Raw genomic sequence first — 17,200 nt, forward strand, 5'->3', positions numbered from 1 at the left:
ATCCTTCTTCCTTTGCTCCATGGTCCAGCTCTGACATTCTCGTGTCCATTGTAGGCACATTCGGCGGTGGACGGGTCCGTATGCGCTCTCTGACTGGTTTTGGCTACACAGCCACATATGCAGCAAGCTGCAATACTCTTGTTTGTTCTGACACCTTTCTCTCTTGGCCAGAATTAAGTTTTTCAGCAATTTCTGTTAGTAGCTCTTCTGTGTTTTCGGATCCAACGTGCTGCCCTTTGCTCCTCGAGCCCATAATCCTGTCGCCAGCTCACCAGTTGTCCTTCCCTTCAACCACTTTTGGTAGATACTAACCACTGCATACCAGAACACTCCATGAGACCTGACATTTTGAAGATGCTGTTAACAGTTGTCTGGCTATCACAATTTGTCTGTTGTCAAAGTCACTTAGATATTTATGCTTGCCCATTTTTCCTGCACATCACCTTCAAGAACTGACCACTTGCTGCGTAATATAGTCCACCCCTTAATAGGTGCTGCTGTAATGAGATAATCACCCTTCTTCACTTCACTTGTCAGTGGTTTTCATATTGTGGCTGTGTGTGTACATTTCACAGTGGGGACCAAGTTCTTTTGATTTAGCCATCCTTCTTTTAATGCTGAACCACCTTGAGTTTTTGTTGCCAAAAACCTCAATTTTGCTACTGTATATCTGACCATAGAACAAGGTTCTAATCAAAGTTCCAGTAGCATTAGGTAAATACCTTGGGCCACATGTGTAAACGGTGCATACATACAAAAATGTTGCTTATGCCCATTTCCATGCTCACATCACAATGTATAAAAACTAAACTTGGTGTAAAGCCACACACATTATGATGGCAGTATCTCTATCCTCCACCCATTGCGTATGCACGTTTCTACTCTGTTTTGTAAACTGGCTGCACCCAGCGTCAAAGCAGTGCTACTTATCCTGTGAGGTTTCCCTTTCGTTTTTAGATTCATATCAATACACTGAAATTAACTGCATTATTGTTTATAAATGTAAGGCACCTTGTTATAATCAACCTGTAACAATATAATGGTGCATGAAATGGCCAAGGTATTCCAAATACCACAGCTGCTTACCATAGCTAATGTCAGTGCACCACTCAGAGTATTTTAACCCAATTTATCTGAGTGTGGAATCACAGCTGTACAGCAGATGATCGGAAAGCTCTACAGCGGGTAGTGTCGAAAGTGTAGACAATTATCGGGATACAGCTTCCAGCTCTGGAGGACATTTAAAGCACACACTGCCTCAGGAAAGCCACCAGCATCTGCATGGATTTCACTCTACCATTCGCACAGTCTATTTTAACTTCTCATCTAGCAAACACTTCAGAGCCTTTCCTGCCTGGACCTCAAGACTCAGAAACAGTATGTGAATGTATATTGTACTTGTGCTTTCATACTGTATATCTTTCATCATTTTTATTGTAATATTATTATTGTTGTTATTTTATCGGAAAATAAGTTTATGGAGGATTTGCATATTGAATCTCATTGTACCATACAATAACTATAATAAAGAAATTCAGTTCAATTGAATAGAAGAGAATGCATATTTACAGATGATGACTGGTTTCTAAGTTGATTTAGATTTCCAAGTGCTATCCTCTTGGAGCTGTGTGCTGTTAGAATACTAGGATGTGTATTTAATATCATTTTTAAGAGGAACTGCATTAAAGTATGTATATTACATTATACAGATAAATTGTTAGGTTCAGCATTGTGGCCACAGTGTCGTAGCAGTAGTGATGAGCTGGCGCCCCGTCCAGAGATTGTTGCTGCCTCACGCTGCATGCTTGCTGGTACTAGTGCGACACCGGATGGATAGATAGATGGAATCGTATTAGAGAGATTTTTTTTTAATGCTCCTTTAGAGTTATGGAGAATCAGCATTCTCAGCTTACAGCTGGTTTGACATTTTTTACAGAGCTTATATTGTGGCAATTGGTTGCATAAAGTAAACGGAAGGATTGGAACAGGGGGCTGATACTGTTAAAAGAGACAGTACTGCTGCAATAAATTATTTCACCGAGGGTTGTGCTATGTCCCAGCAAGCATCTTGTCAGAGGCAGGAACAATCCTGGGACAAGGTGCCAGCTCATCGTTAACACTGCGCCACCATGCCCCCATGTTTAATACATGCTTTAATCATTTAACATGCTACTTTAGTTACAATGGGATATGAGGAACTCTGGTAACTTAAACATCGATTTTAAGATGAAGTTTGCGATATCCACCTTTAATGACAAAAAAAAAAACCTGTGAGATTTAAGTCAACATTTCAACCTTTTTTTCCTTCACTGTGTCCCTATTTTTTTTTTTTTTTTCTGTACCACAACTTCCTTTTTTTGCCCATACAACTGCTTAAGCCAACAAATAGTATGTTATTCCTTGCCTCCACTTTGTATTCGCTGAAATTCTTCCTCTTCCTCCCATGTGGTTTTGCCATTGTCTGTTCACATAATATTAGTTAAAGGGCTGTCTATGTTGATTTGCATATTCAAAGGGACATAATTCTGGGAGGGGTTAGGGTGGGGCAGCAGGCGCATGCATATGAGTTACGTTTCATGCAGACCAGGATTTATGGAGCAGAAGTGTGTGGAAGTTGGCTTACGCATGGTGTTGTGCAGCTGAATTTTTTTGTGTGTATGCATGTTTCCTCTTTTGTCTGTACACCACATTTTTTTGTAAGTTCTACACACAGTGTTACACATGAGGCCCCTGGTGCTAATGTTTTTTCCTGTATTTATCAAACTGTGATCCTTGGGGATTTTTTTTTTCCTCTATTACTATCCTCCTCACTGTGTGTGGGGGAAAATAAACTTGGATCCTATTCCTGGTAAACTGGTAACAGTTCCAGATGATTTGAATTTCTTAGTTACTGTCCTAACTGTACATATGGGTATTTTCAGGTGAGTAGCTATTTTTATAGCCATTCCCCTGACTTACAGTATGAAGGTCAAAACACACTTTTCTCTTATTTGAATTTTGTGTTCTCTTTCCTTTCCCTGTTGATGAATGAATAAGGAAATTTTGCCTCTGTGCCACTCCCTATTTATACCCCAGTGACACAGGAAGTTATGGATTACTGCTTGAAACTTCTTATACATTCTGATTAACTTGAAGTTAGATATAAATGGAAACAAGCTTCAGTTGCACTTTGCTTATAAGAATTTCTAGGGGTGCCAATAATTGATAAAAATAATATTTCTTGAGTGATTTATTTTTCTCATAAACACATTTACTTTAAAGGTTGGGTTTCTCTCATATATGCAGAATGAGTTTAAGGTAATTTACGAAAGGCAAATTTAATTATAACACTTTTTACACAATTTTTCCAGCGGTAAAAACAATTGTGGAGGGAGCTATGTAAAGTGTATATATTATATTTATTTATTTAAAATTTTATGTATACTTTTGGAACAATCTGATTACACTTATCTTTTTTTTTTGCTACCTATGAGACTAAAGGAATCTCTTCTTTTTTTTTTACAGAATTTTGATGCATTCATTGTTGTTTTTGTTTTAGTTTTAGTGAGTTAAGTGTTTTCATAATATATAAAAAAACATTTTTTTTTTCATTTTTTTTCTCTTCACCAATTTCCCATTCCCAACCTTCGCAACAGCTAAGACGTGAAAAGATTGATCTAGAAAATACATTAGAACAGGAACAAGAAGCATTAGTAAATCGTCTTTGGAAACGAATGGATAAACTTGAAGCTGAGAAAAGGTAACTTGTTATTTTTCTACATAAATCTTCTGGTTTAGAAACAGGGATACTTACATGTATCAGTTAGTAGTGGACAGATTGGAAGTTGATAATAGAAGAATTTTTTCTGTATAAAATTCTACCTGTTGATGTATTGCACTAAAATGGCATTGTTGAATGCTCCAATTTAGGTCATACGCTATTAAACAAAATTTTATACACAGACATTATCTTACTTTCTGATTAAACAGGGAACATATGATAAAGTAGTTGTTTCCACAGAAATATGTCATTGAGTGTATACGCTGGTATTTGTAACACTGCAGTGAAAGCCAATGACTGATTCTGGACACTTGATACCAGTGGTTTACAATCTCAGCCTCCACTGTCCAGTGAGTCTGCAGGGTTTTGTTTCGACCAGTTTTATAATAAATTAGTCATATTTACCATTTACTGATCTCACTGTTTAATTAGCAGGTGTATTTGTATCTCTCATTCTGCATTCAGAAAAGAACTGTATTGTGGTATTTACATTCGTAAAAAAAATGGTTTTGTCACTGTACTGCTTGAGTTTCTTGAAAATTACTACATGACAATCATACTGTTTAATCTAAGCCTACTTCAAAAGTGTAATGGGACACTGTTTCAACTTAAACAAAGGGTATGTTTTAAAGGGGTGGAATGTTGTGGACTCTCCAAAATACTATGCCACCATTTCCTTTTGATGGCTCCTTTGATAATCATGGTGAAATAGTGAACAAAGCCACACTTACAGAATAGAGTCAAGCCATGCTTATGCTGTTTAGCCCCTGGCCAGATTTATGTGACATACTTAAGGGTGTGATGTAGCAGGCAGCTATCAACTTGTGTCCTAAACATATCTGAAAATGCCATTTGCCAGAAAGTGTTGTATTAACATATTTTACCTGAAGGACTTCATGTAGCCCAGCAGCGTCTCTACTTCCTGCGACGACTGAAGAAGGTGCACCTCCCCAAACCCATACTTACCACCTTTTACAGAGACAGCATAGAGAGCGTCCTGACCAGCTGCATCGCAGTCTGGTATGGAAACTGTTATGCCTCTGACCGCAAAGCGCTTCAGAGGATTGTGCGGACCGCTGAGCACATTATTGGCAGTTCACTACCCAGTCTGCAGGAGATCTACACCTCACGCTGCCTTCATAATATATATATATATCTATATAATATATATATATATATATGTTAGCTATATATATATCTATCTATCTATCTATCTATCTATATCTATATATCTAGCTATATCTATATATATATATATATCTAGCTATATATATATATATATATATATATATATATATATATATATATAAAACTATCTAACTTTTGACCTATTTTTGCACAATTACATCTTGTACATTTATCGGTGATCAAGTCTTCTTTTTTGGCCTGGAGCTTTACATTTTCTGTGCATGTCTGTAGTGTTACATTTTAATTAAAAAGAGGTTGGCTAAAATGTTTTAAAATTTGTGTTTTGTATTATGATTCATGTCTTCATACCACTTTGTAAATTATGACCCAAAACAAGAAATTCTTTCTGTCCCCTTCTTTCATGAACAGCCAACCTAAAGGAATGATTTCAAGTATACTCAAATTCACTTCAGCATCACATACAATGTGATGTTCAGATTTTTTTTGCGTTCATATTTTATGACTTAATTTATATCAAAAGATGATCAGTAATGTTCATGGTATACATGTTTCTCTAATTTATCATATTGGTCTTATAAGGACCTGATTTATTTTTTTTTTTTCCCCTGCTTTAAAAAATTATTTATTTTTGTCATTTTTTTCAATTGGTTATTTTGGGTATTGGAGACCTATTTATGATCAGTAAGGATAATATACTAAAATTCCTTTTTAATGTGCAGCATGGGCTATTGCTTGGGGTTAGTTTGTTGCAGCTTTACATTTCAACCAAAAAAGAAATGCAGGCATCAAGTGGTTTATTACTTGTAAAAGTTAATACGAGGGATATCCAGGAAAAAAAGGTTACAACAGCTGTTAAAAATCGAAAAATGAATATATTTCAACCAAAATTAACAGGGTATGTTCCAAAATATGTGTTTATTCCTCAACATAATCGCCGTCAACTTCGATGCACTTCTTCAGCCTGGGCACCAGCTTTTTTATACCTTCGAATACGCTCCGCTCCACCTCCGAAAGCCACTTCTCCACTGTCTCCTTCACCTCCTCATCATTGGAAAAACGTTTCTCACCCAAGAATTCTTTCAGTTTGGTTTCCACAAGCTGACAATGGATCTCGGCTGCGGATTCGCGACGCAAAGTGAGGAACTTGATGACCGAACGAATCTCGCATCGGCGGTAGGTGGAGCAAACGGCCTCAGCAGAGGTGAAATGTGATGACATTTCACAACTGACTGACGCGGTCCCGGGCTTATTTTGACCGTTAGGACCCCCCTACATGCAGGTATGCCAACCTTCAAAAAAAAAAATTCCCTGCACCCTCCAGGGCACTTGTAACCTTTTTTTCTGGATATCCCTTGTATATTTCAAATTCAGTGTATTGTAGGAAATGAGTAAATATAAGAAAATGAAATTAATCAGTTTAAGAAACAGTTACCAAAAGAGTTTTTGCAATATTATTTTTTTTGAATTGCAGGATCCTTCAAGAGAAACTAGATCAGCCAGTTTCTGCCCCACCATCGCCCAGAGACATATCCATGGAAATTGACTCACCTGAAAATATGATGCGGCATATCAGATTTTTGAAGAATGAAGTAGAAAGGCTGAAGAAACAGTTAAGAGCTGCTCAGTTGCAACGTAAGTCAGAAGTTGCATCTGTTCATTATTTTGTAGCATTTCTTCTTTTTCACATTTTTTTTCATCCATCGCTTTATAAAAAAATTATGCTGAGATAGTTTAATTAGTCCAAGCTACAGATTAATAAAATGGCACCAGTGCTTGGGGAGGGGGAGCCATTCGGCACAATTCATCCCCTGAGCCCAAACCATGATAATTTCTTGGTTGAATGACAAGTACATGTACTGAAGTAGAAGAAGAAGTGTTAAAAAAAAAAAGTTATCAGGAACTACAAATTGCCAGAGTTCCAACAGCGGGAATGTGACGAGAGTTTGAGTTTGTAAAAAAAAATCCCTGTTTCCTGATACCACACAAACCACTATTCTGTCACTTAGACATTTTGGAGATTAGGATTTGTGTAAAGGTGTGGTGGGGGTAATCTAATAAACTGTTAGCTCCGTGCATATGTGTAGGTCAATTTCAGTTGCTTTTAAGAGATGAACAGCACCCTTGCATTGCAGGTTGGTTAAAATAAATGTCAGCCTTATTATGGTTGTAATGGGTATTTTACAGTAAGTGTTCAGAACAATTGAAATGGTAGTATCAGTATGCTACTGTGAGAGAACCTGCCATCTGAGCAGCTTATATGGAATACGAATCTGCCAGCTTCTAGAGGGCATCAATAATAATGTGACATCTGGATTCAATAAAAGTTGTTTAACTGATGCTTCAGGCATCATCCAAGAATATCCTGTAAGTGAACAGATTCATTGTTGTGCATTCATGCAGTTGTATAGTCAAATATGCAGTGTGTTTATGGCCTTTGTCATGTTGTCTTGACAGAAAAAAAGCCTCATAATTGAGTGGAAATGTTTTTTGTAATGTGAAAAATGAAGCAATTTTATAGTATAGGTAGTCAGGGGGAGTTTTTCCAGTCTCTTTGAAGTAGTACTTTCTCCCTCTAGTGCACAAGCCCAGGTAGATTTTAGTTTAAAGGTGCATTGACTGTCCTGCTGAAGTTGTAAGAACACATGTTTAGACTCTAAAAGATGCAAAGTAAAAGGAATATATGAACACAGATTTATTGTTTTCAAGTTGGTTTTAAAATCTTTTTATAAGTGTGAAGAGTGGTTATGGACTGCATGGAGCTACAACTTGGACTGAAATGTTAAATGTCAAGGAAGCTATAGATTAACATACTGGATTTAGTGCATAGGTTGAAAAAAAGGTGGTATTCCAGGGCATTCTAGTTTCAGTACAACACAAAGCCTTCAATGGGTAATATACAGAAACAATCAGTGCTCCTGCCTCATGTCTTTTATATCTTTATAATGCTATTTGCGTAGTCACAGAAAAGCCTGCTTTACGAAGAATTGTGCTTTCCATCATGTCTGTCACTTCAAAACATATACTTCAAGTAATACAGCGTTGTACAGGAAATGTGTATGAGCTGCTTACACAAAAGAAACAAGATTTTAAATGAAGTACACTGATGCTTTCATTTCTGGTATTACTACATTAATAACCTTTTCAATGTGTGTCTCCTAGCATTAATATAGTTATGTCATTGAATTGTGTGATGCAGCTCTGTCCAAGAATGTTTATGTAGTTTTTTTTTTTTTTGAGAAATAAATACAGACTACCTTCCTGTTTCAGATACAGAGAAAATGGCACAGTATTTAGAAGAAGAACGTCACATGAGAGAAGAAAACATCAGGCTTCAGAGAAAATTACAAAGAGAAATGGAGAGGAGAGAAGCGCTTTGTAGACAGTTGTCTGAAAGTGAATCAAGTCTTGAAATGGATGATGAAAGGTAAGCAATTGTATCAGCACAGTGTTAATTATACTCTGCTTGATATTTGAATTTGCTCATAAAATGCTAAGCTTAAAGTTTCCAGTGTATGGACTTTATAGGTCATGAAATATTTACTGCTGTTTATTATACCTGTAGAAACCATGTAAGAAAGCAACAGTGCAGCTTTTTGTTTTGGGTAAATTTCAACCAATTGCACAGTTACCAGTGATTACTTTACAGGGTAGTCAGTTAACCAATTAAAAGCAAACTTCTTTTTGTGAGTAGCCATGCAACATAATGCAATTGCTGAGATGGTCTTGGAGGTGTGAAAAGCTGGGGATGACTCAAGTAAATAGGACAAAAAGTTAAAAAATGGTAGTGGGTATGATTGGAGGAAAAGGAGATTGAAGGACAACACTGTGGTACTTGGTGTCACAAATTAGACAAAAACGATGCTTGTTTCTGCACTCTGTATTTTGTTACAGTATGGCATGTTTGGAAAAAGGTACTGTTACAGCACAATGTGGATCAAATGCAAAGGGCAGCTATTCATGCTATTTAATTTACATTATCATTGCCAGGAAGAGCAACTGTGTGTTAGACTGTATATGCAACCAGAAAATGTATAGTATCATATTTACTGTAGAGCATGACCTGTCGTTCACAATAACTCATATACTTACTGATGATTTGTGGAAAATGTTTTCAGAGCAATTCTTTTCTTTAATTGTATGACATTGAAAAAGCTGTTTGAGGACCAATATACCATTTAGGATTGACTGAAGAATTGTACTTTATTTTGCAGTTATTTTCATTAATTGATTATCATCAATATGTCAGCAGTCTGTGCTGAATTTTTTTCTTAATTTGTGTTGTTTTCATTACTGTGAAGAAAAAAAGTAAGCACATTGTTTAAAGTCTTTCATTGTTTGTAAATATATTTAACATAACTTCATTTCAATTACTGCAATAAATATTAATTCTCATAACAAAAGGAAGCACTTGAAGTGGTTTTTTAACATAGTTTATATAATAAGTTTTGTTACTTTTCAGTCAATTGAAAGCCATAGCCTTTTTAAAGACTGTTTACCATGTTATTTCTCAGGTATTTTAATGAGATGTCTGCACAAGGCCTTCGTCCTCGCACTGTGTCCAGTCCAATCCCCTACACGCCTTCTCCTAGTTCTAGTCGACCAATTTCACCAGGTATGTTGAATAAATAATCTAATAAATGATTTGTTCATTTGTATTTAGAATCCTTTTAGCATACAAAGATGCCATAATAAAATATACAAGTTCTTTTTTTTTTTTTTTTAAATAATACTTCAGGTCTCCTGGGAGATACACTATATCAGGGGTACCCACACTTTTTGTTTTTAGTTTGCAAGCTACTTTTAAAATGACCAGGTCAAAATGATCTACCTACATTAAAAATGAGATTTACTCTGTTACATTTACTTGAGTAACTTTTTAAAACAATTGTACTTCTAAGAGTAGTTTTACTGCAGCATACGTTAGTCTTTTACTTTTACTTGAGTACATTTGTGAAGAAGAAACGCTACTCTTGCTCCGCGACATTGGGAAACACTTGAATCGTTACTTTTTTTCCATTAGATAAGGTCTGACAGACAATTTTCAATCTGTTCTGTGTAGCGTATGTTGTCAAGTTGCGCACACGCCTTCCATTGCGTCTCCAGCTCTGACCAGAGGTTTTGGATGTTCCCCAAATCAAGGCGCTGTTGCTTTGAGGACAGATGTTGCATTTTTCGTTTGAAAGCATTAACTCAGCTAATCATATTGACCATGGTTTTCTCTTTTCCTTGCAGCTGTAAATTAAGCTCATTCAACATGTTGGTCAGATCGGAAAAAAATGCCAAGTCTAGCGGCCATTGATCATTATTAAGTTGCTTGTATTCTGCATGTTTAATGACAAGGAGAAACTCCTTTTTCTCAGGCCAGGGGTCTTGAAATTTCAGCAGGAATTTCTCCCTAGCCATCTGCCTCAACGAAGGCATCTTTTATTATCTCTCCAACTTGGAGGGACTTTTTATGCTTAATGATCGAGTGACTCACCTGGAACAATGCTTCACTGTTTCTGCCATTGCTTTTGAATTCAGCCGAGTGAAAAATGACGGCTGTCTGATTAACTGCGATTTTAGTTCCCTCTCCTTTGTTTTTCTCAGATCGCTTTTTGGAAGGAAGTCAGTTTTCTAGTTTTTATGAACAGTTCGAAAGTGCCATTCCACATTTTCCTTCATTGGAATAGCAATGATAGATTGACAGATCAGACAAACGCACTTTGATTGTGACATTGTGAGAGAAAAAAAATCCTCTTCCAATTCCACATCCAGCCCATAACCATCAATTTTTTTTTTTAAATCCCTTCTTTAGTCAATATAAATTGGAAGGCTAACTAGATCACTTAGATAGCTGGAGTTTTGCAGTAGCTCCCACGTTTGATCGTGCGTGTAGGATGACCAGTGTGTTAGAAGAAAAGAGATCTCAAACTGGCCGCCCTGTATGTCAATCAAGTGGCAAATGCCATAGGGAGGATATATGATAGACTAACATTTAAAAACATTTTTTTTTTTAATGCAACGCGATCTACTGATCGATCGTGATTGACGTATTGGGCACCCCTGCACTATATGTTACCCTCCTTTTCTTATTGCCTCCACTTTGAATGTCATTTCTGTCAAGGCAGTAAATCTCGGCCAATTAATGACCTTTATAAAGCATATTTCTTTGCGCCTGTGGTTACACTCATTGTTGCCTAATATTTCCTATTTTAGTCATAGATGAGAGTTGACTTTTTCAGTTGTGGAGTAAAAGCATTATTTAGAACTTGCTTGTTATCGGAGGCACCACAACTAGCGCACAGTAGGAGAATATGATTACAAATGTGATTGCATTCTGAAACATACATAAATGGCAATGGTAAAAACGGCATTGTTGTTGTGCACATAATCCGTAGAGTGCAATTCCAGGCTTCCTTAGAGTTACATGGGTCTTGGGCAAGAATAAGAAAGCCTTCTGTGATTCTGAAATAGTAAAAGAATGTACAGTATGCGTGAAGTGATAGAAACTATGCTTGACAGAAAACCGAAGGATGAAATGGCAGAAAAAAAACAAGTTCAATACTTTGTTCAAATTGCAGTGTAGCAAGACAAACTGAAATACTTGCTGAAGATTTACTTATATAGATTAGATATTCCATTAAATGGTAAATTGTTTTTGCTAGTTGTGGATGATTCAACAGACATCACAGATAATGCACAATTGATTGTCTTTGTTAGATTTTATGGTGAAGAAATGTTAGAGTTTTGCAAGTATGTCTTAGGCCTGGAAACCCTTCATGGTCACATAAGAAGAGAAGACTTTTATGAAGCAAAAATGCAAATGCTCAATGAAAGATTGACTTGAAGCTTGTGGTGTCAATAGATACTGATACAGCACAATCCATAACAGAAAAAGGGATTGATGAAACGCTTGAAAGATTATAACCCAAATCTGATATTCTATCATTGCATAATGCACCAGACAGTTTTGTGCGCCAATTTAGGAGAAATGCACTCAGACGTTATGACATCAGTGGTGAAACTTGTCGCTTACTTGAAAGAACCATCTGCATTGCAGCATCGTTTATTGCACACATTACTGAAATTAGTGTATCATTTGTTGATTTACTTCTCCAAAATAATTTTAGGTGTATTAGCACACAGAGAGAGAGAGAGAGGGAGTTTTGGACTGTTTTCGGAGCACTCATAAAGAATTGAATTATAGAAAGACTGTATCTTCCTGCTGTATCTTTTAATTTCACCTAATTCAAGTTTATTTTAAATGTTACAATGGGGAGTAAATCTGGCTAACAGTTTAGTTGGAGGGTAGCTACATGGAGATGCATAAGACATGAATATTTAAGAAGCAATATTTGTTTAGTTTATAATAATCTTATTTGCAAGGTAATATAGGTGTTTTATAAAGGAGATACCATAGCATTGTATTAAAACAAGTAGCCTCCCCCCAATATGTGTGGAATCTGATGTGGCGATTCAAATGTGAATTTTGAATGAATGCAGAGTGTTGATTTTTTTTTTTTTTTAACAGCAATTATATTTTGTTCCACATCTTCCAAATACTGATGTTAACTTTTCATTACTAATCAAGTATTTCTTCTTAAATGTCATTCAATGCTTATGCATTTGTTATGAAGTCACTATGCAGATACCCTTCAAATAAAGTGTTACTGAAATTTTGTCACATTATGTTAATGTTCTCTATCATGTTTAAGTAATTTCTAAAAAAAATGCACCACTTCAAATATATCAATGCACGCTAATTCAGTCAAGATAACATTGATACAGGCTCAAATCAGAACACTGTGAATTGGAATCAAATCGAGTCAGGACATCAGTGCAGATACCCAGCCCTATTTTAAGCTATGAATATGATTTAAAAAAAAAAAAAATCGTACTGCTGTAGACTTGTCAACAACCACATGCCTGAGAAAGTCTCCAGTGGGCCATCACACCTTTTGTGTCAAATTTTAAAGCATTGGTTATAGAACAAACATGTCATTACTCTCATTAAAACTGCAGTGATTGCTTTGCACGTAGTTCTTACATTTTTGGAGTATTGTTTTTGACATCGACCAGAACTATGTTTATTTGCTTATGGTCTGAAGTTCTCTGGACCTTTGAGTTATGGGAAAAATTTGGTAAGTGGACCTTTAAGGTTTATATTTGAGTACCTCTGATATATATGGTAATTACAGTAAATACGTCTTTGATGAAAATTGTGGACTTGAAAATCTGACTTGAACTTTGATTTGTTTGAAATGTTGCCTTCTGACACAGTTTACTTGGTTATTCTCCCCCCAAATCATGAAGAGTAACGACCATTTAACATATGTAGCAGTAAAGGCTCAAATTAAGCCTAACTTAATAAAAAAATAAAAATTATACATTGCCTTTGTGTGTTATTAAGGTTTATTTGTAATTTTTATGGAAAGAGGAAAATAAATACAGAAAGAAATGCAGGTAAATTTACTTTTCAGGTATAGCAGGCAACATTTCTTGTTTGTTTTTCTTGTTTATGGTTCATTTTACCAATGTTAAGGGATGCTCCCAATAGTCAAAAAGCTATTTTGGCTGAGTAAAGCATACTTGAGGAGGCTTTAGAATATTTACAGATTTCAAAGTCAACTGGTAATTGAAGTGGCACAGTGTTTTCACTTTCATTGATCAAAATCTTTTTTAGTACTTGACCTCACTTGTGTATTTTTTTTTTTTTTTAATATGACATTGTCTTTGTTCTAAGAGTTTCTTCTGTCTCCTGTACAAAACCAGCCCCAGTCCAACATGCTGTCCACTGCAAACAAAATGTTTGTTCCATTCCTATTTGCACATTTAGTATTGTTCTGCTCAATTTTAATCTTTTTGTCTGATAGGACGGTGTGTCTGTTTAATTAAAGTCTGTATTCCTACTTGATTGCATTCCATTTCTGTACAGAACTACTGTAACCTCAGTCCCACATGTTAACAAAAGTAAGACGATTTTCATGTGTAACATGACTTTGTATTCAGCCTTTGATTAATAGTTTAAAAATTGATTCACTTTTAGGTGTCAATTTTATTTTTATTTTTGATCTGGGGGCTGCTTATTTATAAGTAAAATGCATTCTGCTTAAACTGTAATGCACAGGCAACCCTTTTCATCAAACCACTATTTATGCTATTACTTATAAATAAAAAGCCATAGACTTAGCAGCATTATATGTCATATTGGAACCAATTGACCCCAAAGCAGGACATGCATACTAAATGTACATGCACTAGGTTAACTTGGAAGTTAACCATAACATGCATGTCTTTGGACTTCCCTGAGTTGTGAGGAGGAAGCACTAAATGTTGTTATTATGTAAGCTTATTTATTTACATTTGTTAATTGATTGATATGTTTACTGTTGTGTAGGTCTGTCATATGCAAGTCACACAGTTGGTTTTACACCACCAACCTCATTGACAAGGGCAGGAATATCTTATTACAATGCACCTGGTCTTCATGTACATGTGTCTTCCTCACATGGTATTGCGGTAAGTATATTTTTCACAGGAATTTTAATTTATATGGTATCAGTCTGTTCAGATTTATTGAAATATCAATTTAACAACCCTGGAAACGCTAGTAATGGCAGGCAGTTTGGCGCAGTGGTTAAGGCTTTGGACTTCAAGCCCTGAGATTGTGGGTTCAAATCATGCCATTAACACTGTGACCCTGAGCAAGTTACTTGACCTGCTTGTGCTCCAACTGGAAAAAGAAATGTAATCAGTTGTATTTCAAATCTTGTAAGTTACTTTAGATAGAGGAATCGGCCAAATAAGTAAGTGCAAATGTAATGAAGTTACCCTATAAAGCTTAATATTTCTTGTTAAAAGTATTACTTTTGTTTGCCTTTTGTAAATTGCTTTAAACAATTACATGTAAACATAACAAAATGTAAGAATTGTTTGCATTTGTATTTTTATACACCATGTTTTCTGGTAAAGGTGTGTGATATAAATAATCAATATTAGAATTATTTGAAAGCAAAAATTCAGTTTATGCTAAGGAAAAAAGTATGCTTCCAGATTAGTCTGATTATAGACTAGTTTAGCTAGTTGAGTATTAAAAAAAATAGAAAAGAAGTTAAGGATGGCATATTGTTGAATTCTTCCTACCAGGCAAATTGCTTTCCAAAATGGAGCAAAAGATCACCAGTACAGTGTTCAAAGTCTTCAAACAAACTGCATAAGAAGTGGCATATCACGAGTACACAGAAAAGTACCAGCACAGCAATGACTATTGATAGTCTGTTAGATACTTGATTTTGAAATAGTGTCTGTATAGAGAAAGAACAATTAGCAAAAGAAAGTAAAAAATGTATAAACAATTAAGTTGTTTCAGTATTAGGACTGATTTCCCATCCTCAAAAGCAAGATCATTGTTATTCCAGCTTTTACTCTGTGGCTGTACTACTTCCTAGTTATTTATCATGTTTCAGTTAATAAGTTTAAGGTTCAAGGGGAAAAAGGTTTAGAGGTGGTGCAAATAATTGAGCATGTACAATAATACATAAGAATAGTTTAATGGTATAAATTAGTAGTTTTGCTGTATTGTGAAAAGTCTGTCCCATACATGCGTGTGCCCAAATGCAACCATACCTGTTGAAGCTCTTTATCATTTCTACAGTTTGTTTTCATCACTTACTATTCCCACAATTATCATTTTTATTATGCTATACTTGTACAGTGGTGTGAAAAACTATTTGCCCCCTTCCTGATTTCTTATTCTTTTGCATGTTTGTCACACAAAATGTTTCTGATCATCAAACACATTTAACCATTAGTCAAATATAACACAAGTAAACACAAAATGCAGTTTTTAAATGATGGTTTTTATTATTTAGGGAGAAAAAAAATCCAAACCTACATGGCCCTGTGTGAAAAAGTAATTGCCCCCTTGTTAAAAAATAACCTAACTGTAATGTATCACACCTGAGTTCAATTTCCGTAGCCACCCCCAGGCCTGATTACTGCCACACCTGTTTCAATCAAGAAATCACTTAAATAGGAGCTGCCTGACACAGAGAAGTAGACCAAAAGCACCTCAAAAGCTAGACATCATGCCAAGATCCAAAGAAATTCAGGAACAAATGAGAACAGAAGTAATTGAGATCTATAAGTCTGGTAAAAGTTATAAAGCCATTTCTAAAGCTTTGGGACTCCAGCGAACCACAGTGAGAGCCATTATCCACAAATGGCAAAAACATGGAACAGTGGTGAACCTTCCCAGGAGTGGCCGGCCGACCAAAATTACCCCAAGAGTGCAGAGACGACTCATCCGAGAGGTCACAAAGACCCCAGGACAACGTCTAAAGAACTGCAGGCCTCACTTGCCTCAATTAAGGTCAGTGTTCACGACTCCACCATAAGAAAGAGACTGGGCAAAAACGGCCTGTATGGCAGATTTCCAAGACGCAAACCACTGTTAAGCAAAAAGAACATTAGGGCTCGTCTTAATTTTGCTAAGAAACATCTCAATGATTGCCAAGACTTTTGGGAAAATACCTTGTGGACTGATGAGACAAAAATTGAACTTTTTGGAAGGCAAATATCCCGTTACATCTGGCGTAAAAGGAACACAACATTTCAGAAAAAGAACATCATACCAACAGTAAAATATGGTGGTGGTAGTGTGATGGTCTGGGGTTGTTTTGCTGCTTCAGGACCTGGAAGGCTTGCTGTGATAGATGGAACCATGAATTCTACTGTCCACCAAAAAATCCTGAAGGAGAATGTCCGGCCATCTGTTCATCAACTCAAGCTGAAGCGATCTTGGGTGCTGCAACAGGACAATGACCCAAAACACACCAGCAAATCCACCTCTGAATGGCTAAAGAAAAACAAAATGAAGACTTTGGAGTGGCCTAGTCAAAGTCCTGACCTGAATCCAATTGAGATGCTGTGGCATGACCTTAAAAAGGCGGTTCATGCTAGAAAACCCTCAAATAAAGCTGAATTACAACAATTCTGCAAAGATGAGTGGGCCAAAATTCCTCCAGAGCGCTGTAAAAGACTCATTGCAAGTTATCACAAACGCTTGATTGCAGTTATTGCTGCTAAGGGTGGCCCAACCAGTTATTAGGTTCAGGGGCAATTACTTTTCACACAGGGCCATGTAGGTTTGGATTTTTTTCTCCCTAAATAATAAAACCATCATTTAAAAACTGCATTTTGTGTTTACTTGTGTTATATTTGACTAATGGTTAAATGTGTTTGATGATCAGAAACATTTTGTGTGACAAACATGCAAAAGAATAAGAAATCAGGAAGGGGGCAAATAGT

The 17,200-nt window shown here is 36.1% G+C and overlaps 1 protein-coding gene across 1 annotated transcript in view; it reads left to right on the forward strand.

Moving 5' to 3' along the window:
* ccdc6b (coiled-coil domain containing 6b) overlaps positions 1-17,200 on the forward strand; it is a 73,197-nt gene that overhangs the window by 49,400 nt on the left and 6,597 nt on the right. The window contains exons 4-8 of the mRNA XM_039771459.1: positions 3,636-3,739; positions 6,381-6,541; positions 8,177-8,333; positions 9,421-9,521; positions 14,289-14,410. Of these exons, the coding sequence (XP_039627393.1) occupies positions 3,636-3,739; positions 6,381-6,541; positions 8,177-8,333; positions 9,421-9,521; positions 14,289-14,410 (645 nt within the window). The remainder of the gene's footprint in view (positions 1-3,635; positions 3,740-6,380; positions 6,542-8,176; positions 8,334-9,420; positions 9,522-14,288; positions 14,411-17,200) is intronic.

This window comes from Polypterus senegalus, chromosome 1 (genome assembly GCF_016835505.1).
Source record: "Polypterus senegalus isolate Bchr_013 chromosome 1, ASM1683550v1, whole genome shotgun sequence".
NCBI lineage: Eukaryota > Metazoa > Chordata > Cladistia > Polypteriformes > Polypteridae > Polypterus > Polypterus senegalus.